Here is a 20909-nt window from a genome sequence, read left to right as displayed (position 1 = left end):
CTGAAGCCCCCCGGGCCAACAGCACAGCTCCCCCCGACTGAGGCTACACTGCACACAGTCCATATCCGCCACGCCGCGTTCCCAACCGCTGAGACCATGAGTAAACTGCACGGTCGGGAACTCGGCCTATTGGGGGCAGAGCATCAGGGGAGGGCCTTCAGGTAATGTCCTGAGGCCGTCTCAATAGCGTGCGGCATACTCCTCGATGAGGAGGGAATAGAGAATCCGAAAATCGGCACCGCACCAGATTCGGTTGTAAAAAGGCATTCTCCGCCCGATCGCCGATAACGAAATCGCCGTCGGCAACCGGTGAATCTGCCCATGGTGTGAGGTAAAACACACTGGCAGGATTCTCTGTCCAGCAACATCAGAATCGCGTAATGTGATCAGGCGGAGAATCGAGCGCCCGCCATAAATCGAGGGCGGCACCGGGAGCCCAACAGAATGCCTTGCACGTCGGCATGGGAATGCAAAGTGTACAGTAAAGATCGTTGGCATATTTAGCACAGGGGCTGTTTAGCACAGGGCTAAATTGCTGGCTTTGAAAGCAGACCAAGGCAGGCCAGCAGCACGGTTCAATTCCCGTAACAGCCTCCCCGAACAGGCGCCGGAATGTGGCGACTAGGGGCTTTTCACAGTAACTTCATTGAAGCCTACTTGTGACAATAAGCAATTTTCATTTCATTTCATTTCATTTCATATCATTATTGGCCCGACCCACCAATTTTCATGTCCCCCACGGTGCTCCTTCTCTGCCAGGCGAAAAGACCGACGGTGAGGTTCACTTGTGCTGTCGAAAATCGGGAACAGTGCGCCGTGGTTGCTGAATGAGCAAGGCGGAGTACGAAAAGTGTCCATCATCGCTAAAGCACAGTTGTGCCTCTGGCCAGGTGGTACCTGCCAGGGCCGGAGGGAGTAGAGGAGGGCCGGCTAGGAGGTGGGCCGTGGAGTCGGAGTCAGCCTGCAAGTCTTTGAATGCTGCTGACTGCTCACTGTGAACATCGCGCCACGGATCATATGGGTGCCTCCCCAGGCCATGCCCTCTAGGTACCCTCTGACCTCATGACCGATCAACGGGATGGGAGTTCTCCAGCCCAATCAGTGCCATCTTCTTGGCTGGGATGATGTTGTGTGGGGAGTGGAGTACCTATATGCAGCTCCTGCTTGTCTGGCTCTCCAGTGCCGATCCCAACCCGACGTATCACACACCGGCATGCATTGGAAATTCACTAGTCCCGTGTGCCGCCAGTGCTAGCCCAGTAACGAGTCAGAATTATTCTGAGACCGACGCCGCTTTCGATGCCGTACAACACTCGTGATTCAGTCCCGGCGTCAGCACTTAGTTTCTAAAACGTAGGTTCCAGCTCACTTACCAGGTATGTAGCTGGTGGTAGATGTGGTTGTCGTCGGTATCTCTGGTGGTGTTGTTTCTAAAGAGCAGAAAAATGATTTCAACCTGTTGTTACACTGCACCCTGAGACTAGGCACTATCAGATTTCAAAGCCTCCTTTTATTTTGCATGTCAAGTACAAAAATATAAAAAGTGAAATTATTCTCTTCTATTTCATCCTGCTGATTACAATTATTTTAGTGAAGGGACAGTACAACTATTTAAAAGCCGTTATCTTGAGTCTTACATTTCTGCAACATAAGAATTGCTGGAATTATCCTGTGGAATTATACGTCCATTCACATCCGCTTTTAATATGTATTCCTATTCCGCTAAACATTTTACCTGGAGCGAAGGTTCCTCAGCATTGTCCTAGACACTTTATGAGGAGTGTAGGTTTCTCAGCAATGTCTTGCAGGTTGCAACTTAATGGAAAGCGAACCCCAAAGTGTATCATGGAGTTCACCTGACCCACAACTTTTAACAGATTGTGGTACGGGGTGCACATGGCACACTCTACAGGTGTGGTACAACAGATATGGAAAAGTATTTTTTAAAGCAAAACAATGTTTATCTTATGAACTCAAGTGAACGTTTTTAAAACATACAGTGAACATCTTTGCAACCATTAATTCAAACACAACCCCCAAAGACTACAACACTAAGTAAACCTTTAAGCTTTCCTTTTTAACATCCATATGACTTAAAACACCTTTTACCAGAAGCATATCAGGGTAAAGTCACTACTGTTATTTAGTTTTAAATCACCAGGATCGATTTACATTCTTTAGATTACAGAGCGAAATTCATACACCTTCTGGCTGTGACTGCAGCTATCCAGCTCTGAAAAAGAAACTAAAACACACCCTGCAGCAAACAGCCCAAAACGAAAGTAAAAAGCTGAGAGACAGCCCAGCTCCACCCACTCTCTGACATCACTGCAGTAATAAACACCCATTTCTTAAAGGTACTCTCCCTCCAGATACTTAAATACACACCCATTTATAAACACCCATTTCTCAAAGATACTCTCACATGACACCTCCTCCCAAAAAAAGAAATCAACTTCAAGACGGTTTCATTTTTCACCTTTTCGCTATCCTTTAAGAAATGTACTTTTTTGTTTCAAAAAACAACACACGCAAACAGGTATAATAATATAGTCCATTTCTTTTTGTTTTTCTTCCTCGAACTGAAATCCTTCTCAAATGAAATGAAAAAAGCTTCTATCTCCTTCTCATCAAACCTTGGCAATGCTTGGACGTATTTAAATAGATCCCCACCAAGCCTTTGACTATGACGCTCTTTATCACTATCCTCATCACTATCATTCAACTGTACGTTTCCCTTTACGCCTGCCAATTTTAACTGACTGTCATGTTTCATGGCCATTTTCTGAAGTTCAAACTCTCTCTCTTTATCTTTTTCCCTGATTTGTATCTCCCTTTCTCTTTCTTTTTGTTCTACTCGGGCTATTCTTTCTGTTTTCCTTTCTTCTCTCTCTTTTTCCTCGCTCTCTCTTTCTCTTTCCTCTCTCTCTCTTTCGTATTCAAGCTGCTTTAATTCTTTCTCATGTTCCATTTGTTTAATTTGCAACTGAATCTTTGCCATTTCCAATGGGTCAATCTATATCTCAGGCAACTTTAAATGCTTAGCCATTGCCATAATGACCCCATCTTTTCGCATTTTGTCAGGTAATGTTAACTGCAATGTTTTTGCCAAATCTAACAGTCTGCTTTTAGTCTCTGTCCGTAAGGTATTGCATGTGACCGCCTCCACCCCCAAAAACTTCTGAGCCTCTGAAAGAGCCATTGTCCACAACACACTCCCTACTTAAACTAAAATACCTCACCTGAAAAGCACCCACAAAATGCTTACCCCTCACTGTCTTTAAGTTCACAAAGCCAATCCAATAGATAGACTTTTATCCCCCTCAAACCCCCAATTTGTTATGGGCCAGGGTTTAGAGTACCAAAAAGTGTATCATGGAGTTCACCTGACCCACAACTTTTAATAGATTGTGGTATGGGGAGCACATGGCCCACTCTACAGGTGTGGTACAGCAGAAATGGAAAAGTATTTTTTAAAGCAAAACAATGTTTATCTTATGAACTCAAGTTAATCTTTTTAAAACATACAGTGAACATCTTCACAACCATTAATTCAAATACAACCCCCAAAGACTACAACACTAAGTAAACCTTTAAGCTGTCCTTTTTAACATCCATAAGACTTAAAACACCTTTTACCAGAAGTACATCAGGTTAAAGTTACTACTGTTATTAGTTTTAAATCACCAGGATCGATTTACAGTCTTTAGATTACAGAGTGAGATTCATACACCTTCTGGCTGTGACTGCAACTATCCAGTTCTGAAAACGAAACTAAAACACACCCTGCAGCAAACAGCCAAAAACAAAAGTAAAAAGTTGACAGACAGCCCAGCTCCACTGACTTTCTGACATCACTGCAGTAATAAACATCCATTTCTTAAAGGTACTCTCACTACAGATACTTATATACACAACTATTTATAAACACCCATTTCTCAAATGCTCTCACATGACACGGCGTCAGTACTTTATCTCTCAAACGGAGGTTTCAGCCCACTTACCAGGTATGGAGCTGGTGGTACATGTGGTTGTCATCGGTATCTCTGGCGGTGTTGTTTCTAAAGAGCAGAAAAATGATTTCAACCTGTTGTTACACTGCACCCTGAGATTAGGCAGTATCAGATTTCAAAGCCTCCTTTTATTTTGCATGTCCAGTACAAAAGTATAAAAAGTGAAATTATTTTCTTTATTTCATTCTGTTGATTACAATTACTTTAGTGAAGGGACAATAAAACTATTTAATACCCGTTAACTTGAGTCTTACATTTCTGCATCTTAAGAATTGCTGGAATTATCCGTCCATTCGCATCCGCTTTTAATATGTATTCCTATTCCGCCAAACACTTTTCAAGGAGCGCAGGTTCGTCAACACTTAGTGAGGAGCGCAGGTTCCTCAGCAATGTCCTAAACACTTTACGAGGAGCGCAGGTTCCTCAGCAATGTCCGAGACACTTTATGTGGAGCGCAGGTTCCTCAGCAATGTCGTAAACACTTTACGAGGAGTGCAGGTTCCTCAGCAATGTCCGAGACACTTTACGTGGAGCAGAGGTTCCGCAGCAATGTCCTAAACACTTTACGAGGAGCACAGGTTCCTCAGCAATGTCCTAAACACTTTACGTGGAGCGCAGGTTCCTCAGCAATGTCCTAAACACTTTACGAGGAGTGCAGGTTCCTCAGCAATGTCCGAGACACTTTACGTGGAGCAGAGGTTCCGCAGCAATGTCCTAAACATTTTACGAGGAACGCAGGTTCCTCAGCGTTGTCCTAAACACTTTACGAGGAGCACAGGTTCCTCAGCAATGTCCTAAACACTTTGCATGGAGCGCAGGTTCCTCAGCAATGTCCTAAACACTTTACATGGAGCGCTGGTTCCTCAGTAATGTCCGAAACACATTACATGGAGCGCAGGTTCCGCAGCAATGTCCGAGACACTTTACGTGGAGCGCAGGTTCCTCAGCAATGTCCTAAACACTTTACATGGAGCGCAGGTTCCGCAGCAATGTCCGAGACACTTTATGTGGAGCGCAGGTTCCTCAGCAATGTCCTCAACACTTTACGTGGAGCGCAGGTTCCGCAGCAATGTCCTCAACACTTTACGTGGAGCGCAGCTTCCGCAGCAATGTCCTAAACACTTTACATGGAGCGTAGGTTCCGCAGCAATGTCCTAAACACTTTACGTGGAGCAGAGGTACCGCAGCAATGTCTTAAACACTTTACATGGAGCGCAGGTTCCTCAGCAATGTCCTAAACACTTTACGTGGAGCAGAGGTTCCGCAGCAATGTGCTAAACACTTTACGTAGAGCAGAGGTTCCTCAGCGTTGTCCTAAACACTTTACGAGGAGCGCAGGTTCCTCAGCAATATCCTAAACATTGTACAAGGAGTGCAGGTTCCTCAGCATTGTCCTAAACACTTTATGAGGAGCGCATGTTCCGCAGCAATGTCCTTAACACTTTACAAGGAGCGCAGGTTCCTCAGCAATATCCTAAACATTTTACAAGGAGTGCAGGTTCCTCAGCATTGTCCTAAACACTTAATGAGGAGCGCATGTTCCGCAGCAATGTCCTAAACACTTTACGAGGAGCGCAGGTTCCTCAGCAATATCCTAAACATTTTACAAGGAGTGCAGGTTCCTCAGCATTGTCCTAAACACTTTACAAGGAGCGCAGGTTCCTCAGCAATGTCCGAGACACTTTACGAGGAGCGCAGGTTCCTCAGCAATATCCTAAACATTTTACAAGGAGTGCAGGTTCCTCAGCAATGTCCTTAACACTTTACAAGGAGCGCAGGTTCCTCAGCAATGTCCTAAACACTTTACGAGGAGCAAGGGTTCCTCACCAATGTCCTAAACACTTTACGTGGAGCGCAGGTTCCTCAGCAATGTCCTAAACAATTTATGAGGAGCGCATGTTCCGCAGCAATGTCCTTAACACTTTACGTGGAGCGCAGGTTCCTCAGCAATGTCCTTAACACTTTACGTGGAGCAAAGGTTCCTCAGCATTGTCCTAAACACTTTACGTGGAGCGCACGTTCCTCAGCAATGTCCTAAACACTTTACGAGGAGCGCAGGTTCCTCAGCAATGTCCTAAACACTTTACGAGGAGCGCAGGTTCCTCAGCAATGTCCTAAACACTTTACGAGGAGCGCAGGTTCCTCAGCAATGTCCGAGACACTTTACGTGGAGCGCAGGTTCCTCAGCATTGTCCTAAACACTTTACGTGGAGCGCTGGTTCCTCAGCAATGTCCTTAACACTTTACGTGGAGCGCAGGTTCCTCAGCAATGTCCTAAACACTTTACGTGGAGCGCAGGTTCCTCAGCAATGTCCTAAACACTTTACGAGGAGCGCAGGTTCCTGAGCAATGTCCTAAACACTTCATGTGGAGTGCAGGTTCCTCAGCATTGTCCTAAACACTTTATGAGGAGCGCAGGTTCCTCAGCAATGTCCTAAACACTTTACGAGGAGCGCAGGTTCCTCAGCAATGTCCTAAGCACTTTACGAGGAGCGCAGGTTCCTCAGCAATGTCCGAGACACTTTATGTGGAGCGCAGGTTCCTCAGCATTGTCCTAAACACTTTACGTGGAGCGCAGGTTCCTCAGCAATGTCCTTAACACTTTACGTGGAGCGCAAGTTCCTCAGCAATGTCCTAAACACTTAACGAGGAGCGCAGGTTCCTCAGCATTGTCCGAGACACTTTACGTGGAGCGCAGGTTCCTCAGCAATGTCCGAGACACTTTACGTGGAGCGCAGGTTCCTCAGCATTGTCCTAAACACTTTACGTGGAGCGCAGGTTCCTCAGCAATGTCCGAGACACTTTACGTGGAGCGTAGGTTCCTCAGCAATGTCCTAAACACTTTGTGTGGAGCGCAGGTTCCTCAGCAATGTCCTAAACACTTTACGAGGAGCGCACGTTCCTCAGCAATGTCCTTAACACTTTACGAGGAGCGCAGGTTCCTTAGCAATGTCCGAGACACTTTACGTGGAGCGCAGGTTCCTCAGCATTGTCCTAAACACTTTACGAGGAGCGCAGGTTCCTCAGCAATGTCCGAGACACTTTATGTGGAGCGCAGGTTCCTCAGCAATGTCCGAGACACTTTACGAGGAGCGCAGGTTCCTCAGCATTGTCCTAAACACTTTACGAGGAGCGCAGGTTCCTCAGCAATGTCCGAGATACTTTACGTGAAGTGCAGGTTCCGCAGCAATGTCCTAAACACTTTACGTAGAGCGCAGGTTCCTCAGCAATGTCCTAAACACTTTACGAGGAGCGCAGGTTCCTCAGCAATGTCCTAAACACTTTACGTGAAGTGCAGGTTCCTCGGCAATGTCCTAAACACTTTACGTGAAGTGTAGGTTCCTCAGCAATGTCCTAAACACTTTACGTGGAGCGCAGGTTCCGCAGCAATGTCCGAGACACTTTACGTGAAGTGCAGGTTCCTCGGCAATGTCCTAAACACTTTACGTGAAATGTAGGTTCCTCAGCAATATCCAAAACACTTTCCGAGGAGTATAGGTTTCTCAGCAATGTCCTGCAGGTTGCAACTTAACAGAAAACGATACAAACATGTGCAAAACAAACAAGGGCAAATGAAAAGTTTTGTGTAAAAATGAAAGCCATATTTTGTGACCTTTGCAATGACACTACATGACTTAGATAGCAATGCCCTTGTACAGAAAGGCTGGATTCTCCAGAGGAAGTGTCTAGTTTTACGATGAAAAGATCAGCGAGACCCCAACACCGACTCTATGATTGGTGAGGGGATAACGGCCGCGCCACGTACTACACAGTGCCTTCACGAAGTAAACGGCCGGAGAACTGCCAGGTCCATGGCCGTGCATGGGGACGGAGACGACCTGCAGCGGTCTCGCCATACAACATGGCGCCACATGTGCGTGGTCCCGTCCTGCCAGATAGTGCCCCCTTGACATCCCCTCGCCACCCCCGGACCACCCCCCGTCACCCTCGGGCCACCCCCCACCAGCACCCCCAGTCATCACCGAAACCTCCCCGGCCAGCAGTACGGCTCCCACGACTGTGGCGGTCCTGGACACAGTCTGCAGCCACCCGGCCAGGTTCCCGACAGCTGAGACCATGAGTAAATCACACGGTCGGTAACTCGGCCCAACGGGGGCGGAGCATCGGGGAGGGCCTTCAAGTAATATCCTGAGGCCGTCCAAATGGCGTGCGGCGTGCTCCTCGATGAGGAGAGGGTGAAGCATCCGAAAATAGGCACCGTCCCCGATTCGGTCGTAAAAAGGAATTCTCTACCCGATCGCCGATAACAAAGTGGTCATCGGCAAGTGGTGAATCCCACCCATGGTGTGAGGTAAAGCACACCGGGCAGGATTCTCTGTCCAGCGACATCAGAATTACAGAATGTGATCAGGCAGAGAATCGAGCTCCAGCCAAAAATCGAGGCCGGCACTGGGCGCCCAACAGAATGCTGTCCTTCGGTGTCCCGAGGACGCACGTCGGTTTGGGCATGCAAAGTGTACAGTGAAGGCCGTTGGCATAACATTAGCGGCCCGACCTGGCAATTTCCATGTCCCCCACCAGGAATCTTCTCTGCCAGGTGGAATGACCAACGGCGAGTTTCACTTGTGCCATTGAAAATCAGGAACAGGGTGCCGTGGTTGCTGAATGAGCAAGACGGGGTACGAAAAGTGTTCATTATCGCTACAGCACATTTGTGTCTCCGGTCGGGTTGCATCTGCCAGGGCCGGAGGGAGTGGAGGAGGGCCGGCTAGGAGGTGGGCCGGGGGGGGTCGGGGTGGCCAGGCACGAGCCACCATTGCCGAAGCCCGCAAGTCGCCCATGCAGCTTTGCATGCCGCTGACTGCTCACTGTGAACATCGCGCCACGGATCATATGGGTGCCTCCCCAGGCCCCGCCCTCTAGGTACCCTCTGACCCCAGGTGACCTATCAACGGCATGGGAGTGCTCCAGCGCAACCAGTGTCATCTTCTTGGCTGGGATGAGGGTGTGTGGGGAGTGAAGTATCTATATACAGCTCCTGCTTGTCTGGTTCTCCAGTGCCAATCCCAACCCGACGTATCACACACCGGCATGCATTGGAATTTCACTAGTCCCGTGTGCCGCCGGTGCTAGCCCAGTAACGTGTCCTGAATTACTCCGAGACTGGCACCGCTTTCGGGGCCGTAGAAAACGCGTGATTCAGTCCTGGTGTCAGCACTTAGTCTCTCAAACGGAGGATCCAGCCCACTTACCAGGGATGTAGCTGGTGGTAGATGTGGTTGTAGTCGGTATCTCTGGTGGTGTTGTTTCTATAGAGCAGAAAAAAGATTCAACTTGTTACACTGCATCCTGAGACTAGGCAGTATCAGATCTAAAAACCTCCATCCATTTTGCTTGTACAAAAATATAAAAAGTGAAATTATTTTCTTCTATTTCATTCTGCTGATTACAATTATTTTAGTGAAGGGACAATACAACTATTTAATACCCGTTAACTTGAATCTGACATTTCTGCAACAAAAGAATTGCTGGAATTATCCTGTGGATTCAACGGAGTGCCTGCAGATATTAGTTTTCAATAGCCAGTGGCAACTTTTCACAATAGACAGCTGCACACTGAACCGACTTAACCAGATAAATAACGGGTCTGAACTCATTGAAGCAATTGGTAATTATACAAAAGGAACACCTTCCTGTGCCCTGCAGCACAGTCTAGACAAGAGAATGCAGAGTGAGCGGTAGATCCTCACATCCACCCTATTCAGTCACTTGCAATCGACCTGATTGTTGGTCAGGTCGACTTTTGCATTCATGTTCGTTCGATGTGAACACAGAAGATGCACAAGACCTCCGTGCACATCTGGAATGGGGTGAATGCATAACAGGTGTTCTAAGTGGGTGATATTTCCATCCAGATTTGAGAGATCTTTTATCACATTTCAGTTGCACAATATAACCACAATGATGCAACAATTATCAAGTCAACACAACATACAACAGCAGGGAAATGGTGGGTGGGGGCCTCACTGCCTTCCTGCCTCTGCCCTGATTAAGTCTGTGGAAGGAAGGCTTGTATTTGGCCTTCCTGTCCCACCACTAATTGAGGTCCTTATATGGGTAATTAATTCCCATTTAAAGGCCTCATCCCACTGCTTCTGGTATTTGCCCAGTGGCAGGCAGAGGGGTTGTCATGCAGGAAGCCTGAAAAGCAAAGTGGTGGGGATGTGAAAGAGTCCCTCATTCTGAGAAACTCAGTGCCTAATCTAGGATGCACATTAGAAAGTGAGGATGTAGACCACTGTGAGCCAGCCCTACCTTTCATGTCGATAACTCTCCTAACACTTACCCCACAACATAACTTCCCTCCCATCTATTGTCTGGACCTCTGCATGATCATGGGCCTAGGGTGGGCACATTGCTGGCAGCAGTGACCACCACATTGGTGATGCTGCTAAGAGATGATGAGCTCCTTGTCTCATCCCAAAATACATCCATTGGTACCCTGGGATTTTTTTTAAATTCGTCCATGGGATGTGGGTGTCGCTGGCTAGGCCAACATTTATTGCCCAGCCCTGAGGGCATTTAAGAGTCAGCCACATTGCTGTGGATCTGGAGTCACATGTAGGCCAGACCAGGTGAGGATGACAGATTTCCTTCCCTGTGGGACATTAGTGAACCAGATGGGTTTTTCTGACAATCGCCAATGGTTTCATGGTCACCTTATAGACTTTTAATTCCGTATTTTTATTGAATTCAAATTTCACCATCTGCCATGGTGGGATTGGAACCCAGGTCCCCGGAGCATGATTCTGGATCTCTGAATTACTAGTCCAGCAACAATACCACTACACCATTTCCTCCCCATTAATATACATTCCCATTCGGCTAATTGCTATTTTTCCCCTTGATTCTCGCGATAGCAACACTGGCAAGATCAGCATTTGTTGCTCATCCTTACTTGAACAGACTGACTTGCTAGGTCACTTCAGAGGGAAGTTAAGAGTCAACCACATAGCCGTGGATCTGGAGTAACATGAAGGCCAGACTTAAAGGACATGAATGAACCAGGTGGGTTTTTACAACAATCAATGATAGTTTCAATGTCACCATTGCTTAAACTTCCTTTCAATCCCAGTTTTATTAATTGAATTTTAATTCCGCCAACGGTCATTGTGGGATTTCAACCCATGTTCCAAAAGCATTAGCCTGGTCCTCTGGATTACTAGTGACATTACCACGATGCCACTGTCTCCATCTTGTGAGCACAATTTTCCAAAAACAGACTTATAAGGACAAAATAAAAAATCAGCTCGGAAGGTAACCAATGAGGAGGACACAAAGAGGCTAAAGAGGAATATAGACAGGTTGGGTGAATGAGCGAGAATATATAGCCGAGGGAATTCAATGTGGAGAAGTGTGAAGGTGTATAATAATGGGAACCCCAGACGACCACCAGTCAATAATCAACTATGGACAAAGAGGAACTATATACAGATACAGGCCATACTTTCAGCACTTCCAAATCCAAGAACTCAGGACAAAAGCCCGCTGCCTCTTTTAGGCCGCATGCGCTCCTGTCCTATTGGACGGAAAGGTCACATGTTTAACCAGAGCTCATTCCTTAAAAGGGTCTCAATTCAAAAGTAGGGAAAATAAGGAAGAATATTTTTTGAACGGAGAGAGACTGGGGAATGTGTCCTCGTGCATGAATCATAGAGAGCTAACATGCAATTACAGCAAACGATTAGGATGCACATGGCTTTGTTCGCTTCTGCTACAAAAGAGGTTGGAGTACATAAGAGTAAAGAACTCTTCCCGCAAAATTAGAGGTTGACCATTTCAGAATTTTTTCATCACAGGATTGTGAATCTTTGGAATTCTCTACTCCAGGGGTTGATAGATTTTCAGATATTAAGGGATGATGCGCTAAGCATCAAGAACCACAAAGACATGTGAGACTTTAACTCAGGCTTTAATATACTACATGGGAGGCTTACCCGACACAGACGACCCCAGACAGAATGGGGGCTGTCCCAGAAGAGGTTCTTATACTGACTCCCGGGGGAGTGGCTAAGGCGGAGCTCTCCGTGGCCAGGTCGGGTTACCTACCAGTGACCGAACCTCTGCAGACTTACAGTACAATACACAGTATTACAGGGCCACGTTACGCACAACTATTATATACTATGTACAATGGTAGGGAGGTACAGCGGTGTATCACCACATTCACCCCTTGTTTAGAAGGAAGTCCGGGGTGAAAATTTGCAGCAGTGAACAGAGTCCATCAGGAGGTTCCGTGTCGTCAAAGGTCGAGACGAACGATGGGTTTGGTCGATCTCTTTGAACGTCGGAGCTGCGGCGCTGAGGTAGTGTCCGGCGGTATCCGTGCGGTCGGTGGTGCTGGTTCGCGAGGCGGCATGACTTCCCCCACCGCTTCGGCTGGCTCGAGGCGAAACTGCGGGATGACAGCGGCTGGCACGGAGTAGTAACAGGCCGAGGGATCGACGTGAGCAGAGAGGGAGTGGGGTGGAGGTTGCGGGGCGAGGGCGGCAGGGGCCCCAGAGGGGGCCAGGTCCTTGATGGAGACGGTCTCCTCACGCCCGTCGGGGTACGCTATGTACGCGTACTGTGGGTTGGCGTGGAGGAGATGGACTCTCTCCACCAGGGGCTCCGCCTTAGAGGTCCGCACGTGCTTGCAGAGCAGGACGTCTCCCGGGGACAGGAGCCAGGATGGAAGCGATGTCACGGATGCCGATCTCCTGGAGAAGAGAAACATCCGTTCATGAGGGGTAGCATTCGTTGCAGTACACAAAAGAGACCGGATGGAGTGGAGTGTGGACGGGAGGGCCTCCTGCCAACGGGAGACTGGTAGGCCTTTGGACTTGAGGGCTAGCAGCACGGCCTTCCAAACAGTCGCGTTCTCCCTCTCCACCTGTCCGTTCCCCCGGGGGTTGTAGCTGGTCGTCCTGCTCGAGGCAACGCCCCTGGCGAGCAGGTACCGACGCAGCTCCTCGCTCATGAAGGAGGAGCCCCGGTCACTGTGAACGTAATTGGGATAACCGAACAGCATGAAGAGGTCGTGCAACGCTTTGATGACGGTGGCGGAGGTCGTGTCGGGGCAGGGAATGGCGAAGGGGAACCGCGAGTACTCGTCGATGACGTTGAGGAAGTACATGTTGCGGTTGTGGGTGGGGAGGGGCCCTTTGAAGTCAATGCTGAGACGTTCAAAGGGGCGGGTGGCCTTGATTAGGTGCGCCTTGTCTGGCTTGTAGAATTGCGGCTTGCACTCCGCACAGACTTGGCAGTCCCTAGTCATGGCCTTGACCTCCTCGACTGAGAAGGGTAGGTTGTGGCCCTTGATGTAGTGGTAGAGCCGCCTGACGCCCGGGTGACAGAGGTCATTATGTAGTGCCCGCAGCCGGTCATCCTGTGCGTTGGCACAAGTACTACGGGACAGGGCATCAGGAGGATCATTGAGCTTACCTGGCCGGTATAAGATAGAATTAACAGTTCGTGCATACCGGCTTTTGAGCTTCACGATGGCATCGGCATAGGTCGTTGTTCCCGTGATGAGGTCGAAAAGCCCGTAGTCGAGCCGTGAGCACAGGAGATTGAGTCGGTCGGCGTCCGTTTTGGCGAAGGCGGAGGATGCTTCCAGGTAGGCCTCGAAACACCGGAGCCAGCAGTTGAAAAGGTGATCCGCGCGTGGAGCGTGGGGGTCTGGGGTCGTCTGTGTCGGGTAAGCCTCCCATGTAGTATATTAAATTGATGCGCTAAGCGTCAAGAACCACAAAGACGTGTGAGACTTTAACTCAGGCTTTAATATACTACATGGGAGGCTTACCCGACACAGACGACCCCAGACAGAATGGGGGCTGTCCCAGAAGAGGTTCTTATACTGGCTCCCGGGGGAGTGGCTAAGCGGAGCTCTCCGTGGCCAGGTCGGGTTACCTACCAGTGACCGAACCTCTGCAGAGTTACAGTACAATACACAGTATTACAGGGCCATGTTACGCACAACTATTATATACTATGTACAATGGTAGGGAGGTACAGTGGTGTATCACCACAAGGGAATCAAGAGATTGTTCAGGAAGATGGCATTGAAATGAAATGAAAATCGCTTACTGTCACAAGCAGGCTTCAAATGAAGTTACTGTGACAAGCCCCTAGTCGCCACATTCCGGCGCCTGTTCGGGGAGGCTGGTACGGGAATTGAACCATGCTGCTGGCCTGCCTTGATCTGCTTTCAAAGGCAGTGATTTAGCCCTGTGCGGAACCAGCCCATGTGCTAAACCAGTGAGGTCATAGATCAGCAAAGTTCTTGTTGCATGTAGGCTTGAAGGGCCAAATGGCCCTCTCTAACTCCTATTTATTATATTCTTATGTTCAAATGCGTTTGATAAAACAACAGCATTATTTAGAAAGAATATATACCATTATGCATCCTTCTCCTTTGGCAAATATAAAGTAAAAGGACCATGGAAGTTAATGTGCATTGCAAAACAATCCACCAACTGATATCAAATTCCTGATGTGTATCCTAATTGTTAGGTCAGGAGCATAATTTCCTAAAATCTGCCCTAAGTTATAACATAATGACCAAAGCCACAAACATTTTTAAAGCAATCAATTAGAAAGTAAAATTGGAGATAAAAATGCAGAAGCCATACGTAATATAATAATCTTTATTGTCACAAGTAGGCTTACATTAACACTGCAATGAAGTTACTGTGAAAAGCCCCTAGTCGCCACATTCCGCAGCCTGTTCGGGTACACAGAGGGAGTATTCAGTATGTCCAAATTACCTAACACCATGTCTTTTGGGACTAGTGGGAGGAAACCGGAGCACCCGGAAGAAACCCACGCAGACACAGGAAGAACATACAGACTCCGCACAGACAGTGACCCAACCTGGGAGCCTGGCGTTGTGAAGCCACAGTGCTAACCAATTCAGTGACAAGCCACGTGTTTGAAAACAATCCACTTGTGGAGACCAATGTAATTGAAGGTATAAAACCACTTTTACTTACCAGGTATGGAGCCAGTGGTGGAAGTGGTAGCCGTTGATATCACCGGGGATTGTGTCATTTCTATGGGAGGAGGAAACATTATATCAGCAAGGTCATCCACCTGAAACAGTAACTGGTTTTTCCCCACCTTCTGGCCTGTTGTGCATTGCAGGACATTCCTGTTTTATTGAGGATTTACTTTCCCTGAGCATACAGTCAACCACATCAAAACAAGTAAATCTGATTTTCACTCTTATTGCCCACTCAGCTTAAATTATTTCAGCAGAAAAAGAATACAATTGCTCAAAGGCCCTTAGATTCATAAATAAAATTCGCGGAATTGTCAGGTGGATTCGATTGTCAGTTACTGCTGATATTAGTGCTGTGGTGAATGAGAAATTATCACATTTGTTTTGCAGTAATGTTATTAAAACCTGGGTTAAGATGCATACAGTCAGTATATCTGCTAAAGTTGTTATGAAGGTGTCGTAAAATGGAGGTAATTATTGATTTTGGAGGTGATTTGTTCGACCAATAGATTTGAGAACCATTTACTTGTTTACAGCTATCTAGGTAATGGAATATTTTTTTAAGTTTAAAGGACAACTGGGTGTAGATACTTTATGAGGGGTTTTGTGTTTGGTCGTGGCTAAACATGTCATGGGGCATCTTGTGGAATGAGACAGAAGAATGCCTTTTGTTTTGGATACAGGTGATGTAATTAAAGGGAGGAGCCAGGGATGTCTGGAAAAGTTAGTTCTTCCTCGGATTTTAATCTGAACAGAGGTTTTTCAGTTATGGTCCTGAAAGGTTCTCTATTTAAAGATCCTGCACCGAGAAAAGCAAATAAAAACACCTGGTTGTCAACTTTATTCATGAGTAATATTTGAACTATATTAGTTTGCTTAATTGGAATATAGTGACAGGTTTAGGAAGTAAGTTAAAATTTCATTTAAGGACTAGTGTAACTGTTAACTGTAAAGCTATTTCTCTATTGTTAATGTAGATCATTCTGTGTTTAAATTAAACTTTGTTTTCACATAAATTATTCTATTGACCAGTATTATCTCCCCTGTGGTGCAGTAGCCTTTTATCAGAATTTTAAAAATTGCAAATAGTCTGGTTCTCGTCTGGGACCCTAACAGTGTCCAATGTCTAGTGCAAACAATCAATAGATACATTTTGACCCAATTTTTGCTCAGATAAACTATAGTTCTGAAAATGCTCCGGCAACAATCCTGGCTTCACACCTTACCTTACATCGAGACAAAGTGTAATAATCATGCAACGCAAGTGTGCATAATCCTTTGTGTATGAGCTTCCACATATGCCCAGCCCATCTGTGAAGCCAAGAGTCAGTGAATGTAGCCTATATGCATCCAATCCGGTCCCCGCCACATTACTGTCCTTGTAAGTAGCAAGCAGAGATTACCCTACTTAGAGCAGGCCATTTGGGTGCACCCAGCACAAGCCATATCCCACATAGATTGTGGCCCTTCTGCCACACTCACCAGACTTTGTGATAGCAGTGTACCATTAAGGTGAAATTTCAGCTCCTGGATCGGTTATATCCTAGCAAAGGACAGTCAAGAACAATCTAATTGCTGACATTCTTAATAGTTAAAACATGCACTAATTGTTTATTGTCGAAGTCAGACCAGTGACTTGAAATGTGATATTCTTACTGATAAATTGTGATTGGACAAATAGTAGATTCCAATTAAATTTCTCAACTTGGTAAGCAGAACCAGAGAGTGTAAAATGATTCAAGGTACAGTTAGATGTTGGAATCTGATCTGGTCACAGAGGGAGAATTTTGAATGTCCAATTCACCTAACAGCACATCTTTCGGGACTTGTGGGAGGAAACCGGCGCACCCGGAGGAAACCCACGTAGACACGGGGAGAACATGCAGACTCCTCACAGACAGTGACCCAAGTCGGGAATCAAACCTGGGAACTGGGAGCTGTGAAGCAACTGTGCTAACCATGGTGCTATAATGCTGCCCTAGTAAGTGCCTCACGAGAACTTTGTAAAAGATGAGGATATATCTCTTCTTGCAATCCTTAAGTATAAAGTAAGCACAATTTTCTCCAATAGCTGTTTCACTTCAAAATCTCAGATCACTTATCAGTATTATTGATGTGCTTCTTCAAACCTTAATCTGCTTAATATGATCTTGATAAATAGAAGTGTCTCAAAATGCTCAGGTTAAATATCAGACATATTTTATTTACCAGAGGTGCTTGGTCTGGGCAGACTAGTTGTGGGGGATCCTGTAGCAGGCTCACAGCAAGCACGAATTCTGAAGTAAATGCACTGGTTTGCATCCAGAGAATCATCTTCATTGTTTGCAGAAATAAGGGCCACATCTTCTTCACAGGTCACATTGTTTTCTGACTCATTTATTGATTCGGGATTATCGATGCATTGATACTGAACCTTATCAATATTATAAGGTGTGGAAGGACACAGTTCATTAAGTATGGGGTCTAACGATTCGGATTCATTTGGGTTTATATCTATCAGTACGTAGCCATCAGACCAGGAAGACCATATGCCAGAGCAAGGCAATTCTGCAGTAGAAAAAATTACTTTTTAAATTCGGCTTTAAGCTTCGTGATTAACAGGAAGTACAAACAAGGATTGACATAGAAGCTCTTCAAAACGTATGTCTCTAGGCAAATTGCCATTTATATGGTAACCAATATTATTAAATCAACAGTTTTTCCATTTCTATGTAGAGAATGACAAGTAGTCATATTAAAACAATTGTGACATCACAACAAAGGTTTAAAAAGATTGTCATGCTTTTATGTTAATGTACGAACAGTGATTTATCGAATCATCGTGAAGAATAAAAAGAGGAAGGAATTAAAGACTTGCAATTATAATTGCACTTTTTAGGACTGTAAGACTTTCCAAAGTGCTTTGCAACCAATTAAGTACATTTGCTTCAAATGTAGTCAACTGTCGTAACAAAGCAAACAGAACAGCCAAATTGCACACAGCAAACCCCTCAAACAGCAACATGATAATGACTGGATTATGTGACAAGACAACAAGAAGGCAAGGTCTTGTGCCACAGTGGGTAGAATATCTACCTCTGAGCCAGAAGTTCCGGTTTCAAGCCTCACCCCAAAACTTGATGGCCAAGGAATGTGCATATCAACCTGCAAAATGCTCCCAATACATCAATGGCAGGCGGTAAGAGTGGGAGAGACTCCTGGTCAGCCAGTGAAATGATGACAGACAAGCGGCCTATTCCAGGTAAAAACGTGCTTAAATGGAATCAGCTTAAAATCTACCTAGCGGTGCGGGAAGAGAAACAAACAGCATCAACATGAAGGCAAGGAGAAACCTAGGTGCTCTTTCGACCAGCAATAGAACATCCAAACATTTGATGTCTGCTGTAATCAAGATGGTCATAAAGTTATTGTAATGAGGGACAGCAATACCCTTTGTAGCTCTCCATCAGGTCATCCTTTTAATTGCAATATTATTTCAAGAACTTGAACTCAATTTTCAGATCACAGTCCACTCTTACTTCACCTGCGTGTGATTGATTTTGTCTCATGGTTGTGACAAATGTCCTTGCAGAAACTCTGCACCTGCTGAAGGCTGACTCGGGTTCTGAAATGGCCATGCCCTCTATCATCGCCAGATTGGTGGGTTATAGACTGAAAAACCGCGACTTGTTTGATCAACTAAGAGGGGTAAGAGAAGAATGCCCAGACGTTTTCCAAAATTGACCTAAGGTTTTTGTCTGGGCTTTTATTTTCCCCCCCTTTCAGAAGAACAGACTCAAGCGAGTAAGAGAAAAATGACTCAAAGCCAAAATTGAAAAAAAGCCAACTTGTGTCAAATTACTTTCTAATATATACTGAAAGCAAGTACTTGGATTGAGTAGCTATGAGCTTAAATGCACTGCCTGAAAAGGTGGTGAAAGCATGTTCAATAGTAGCTTTCAAAGAAAAATGGATAACTGCCTGAAGTAAAACAAATTGTGGGGCTATAGGGAAAGAGCAGAGAATTGGGAAGAACTGAACAACTCTTTAAATGAACTGACACATCAATGACTTCAAGGTATGTAGTTGTTTCCTTCGCTTCCCTTTATTAGTTTTACTGTGAAATTTTGAACAAGTTACACGGGGATGGGAGGCAAAACCAGCAGAGAGGGGAAAGACAGAAACAGATTTAAGATAGGGGGGTGAACATGGGAGAGAAAAGACAGAGGCAGGACTCAGATGTGGAGGGTGTGGGGGCAAGGAACAGAGTGGAGTAGTGAAAGACAGGCCTGGGCAAGAGTTATAAGACTGTTCCGCGTGAAGTTGTCATTCACCTCAAGAGGCTTGGAATATAAAAGCAGGGATGTACTTCTGAAGCTTTATAAAGCATTAGTTAGGCCCCATTTAGAATACTGTGAGCAATTTTGGGCCCCACACCTCAGAAAGGACATACTGGCACTGGAGCGGGTCCAGCGGAGATTCACACGGATGATCCCAGGAATGGTAGGCCTAACATACGATGAACGTCTGAGGATCCTGGGATTATATTCATTGGAGTTTAGGAGGTTGAGGGGAGATCTAATGGAAACTTACAAGATAATGAATGGCTTAGATAGGGTGGATGTAGGGAAGTTGTTTCCATTAGCAGGGGAGACTAGGACCCGGGGGCACAGCCTTAGAATAAAAGGGAGTCACTTTAGAACAGAGGGTTAGATAGGGTGGACAGTGAGAGCCTTCTCCCGCGGATGGAAATGGCTAGCACGAGGGGACATAGCCTTAAACTGAGGGGTAATAGATATAGGACAGAGGTCAGGGGTAGGTTCTTTACGCAAAGAGTAGTGAGGCCGTGGAATGCCCTACCTGCTACAGTGGTGAACTCGCCAACATTGAGGGCATTTAAAAGTTTATTGGATAAACATATGGATGATAATGGTATAGTGTAGGTTAGATGACTTTTGTTTCGGTGCAACATCGTGGGCCGAAGGGCCTGTACTGCGCTGTATTGTTCTATGTTCTATGTTCTAACAGAGATGAGGAGAAATTTCTTCAGCCAGAGAGTGGTGGGTCTGTGGAATTCATTGCCACAGAGGGCGGTGGAGGCCGGGACGTTGAGTGTCTTTAAGACAGAAGTTGATAAATTCTTGATTTCTCGAGGAATTAAGGGCTATGGAGAGAGAGCGGGTAAATGGAGTTGAAATCAGCCATGATTGAATGGTGGAGTGGACTCGATGGGCCGAATGGCCTTACTTCCACTCCTATGTCTTATGGTCTTATGGAAGTCAGAGACTGCACTGGGGCTGAGGCCTGTGCAGATTGCCATCGACTACACACATGACGCCTTCAGAGCAATCTGACAGCAGTCTTTGAGATTCATTAATGGGAAAGGATTTCATTCTCTCAATGTCCAGCTTACCCGTGATAACAGAAAGCAGATCTGTGTGTGCTACATACCGAAGGAGCTCTCAATTCTCTTACATCTTGAGTCACCCGCAGGTGCCACAGATCTTTGAGGGCCCTGAACACACAGAAGGCTGGCTCCACTGAGTGTTAACTCAAAGGAGTTCCACAATAGAATTCAGCCAGCCCCGCAGATAGCAAGGGTACTCCTTAAAGACATGACTCATGATGAATGTTCATCATCCACAGAGTGCAGCAGAGGAGAGATAAAATGCTGCATATTCAGCCGTACAATCCTTAATAGAGTTCAGATATTTGGACCAATCAGGCAAGCTCTCCAATACTCACCACAGAGAGTGTCCCACATCATCGATAATTGTTGCGCACTGCACAATCTAGTGTTACAAAGGGGAGGTAAGATGCCAGAGGGAGGTTTGGAGTATCTAGACATCTCCTCAGACAAGGAGGCATGGAGTATCTAAACATTGCCTCAGAAGTGGAGGCATGGAGTATTTAGA

At 46.1% G+C, this 20909-nt stretch overlaps 1 protein-coding gene across 50 annotated transcripts in view; it reads right to left on the bottom strand.

The window, feature by feature from the left end:
• LOC140388045 (mucin-5AC-like) overlaps window positions 1-20909 on the bottom strand; it is a 206081-nt gene that overhangs the window by 99005 nt on the left and 86167 nt on the right. For 37 of the 50 annotated variants that reach the window (XM_072471585.1, XM_072471595.1, XM_072471594.1 and 34 more), the window contains exons 32-35: window positions 15008-15067; window positions 9227-9283; window positions 4005-4061; window positions 1374-1430 (exon numbers count right to left, since the gene is read on the bottom strand). In XM_072471585.1, coding sequence (XP_072327686.1) covers window positions 1374-1430; window positions 4005-4061; window positions 9227-9283; window positions 15008-15067 — 231 coding nt within the window. The remainder of the gene's footprint in view (window positions 1-1373; window positions 1431-4004; window positions 4062-9226; window positions 9284-15007; window positions 15068-20909) is intronic. The other 13 variants (XM_072471602.1, XM_072471614.1, XM_072471623.1 and 10 more) reach the window with 3 other exon arrangements.

This window comes from Scyliorhinus torazame, chromosome 13 (genome assembly GCF_047496885.1).
Source record: "Scyliorhinus torazame isolate Kashiwa2021f chromosome 13, sScyTor2.1, whole genome shotgun sequence".
Taxonomy (NCBI): Eukaryota; Metazoa; Chordata; class Chondrichthyes; order Carcharhiniformes; family Scyliorhinidae; genus Scyliorhinus; species Scyliorhinus torazame.
Note: the sequence above shows the minus strand (reverse complement) of the source record. Positions and strands in the feature narration are given on the sequence as shown.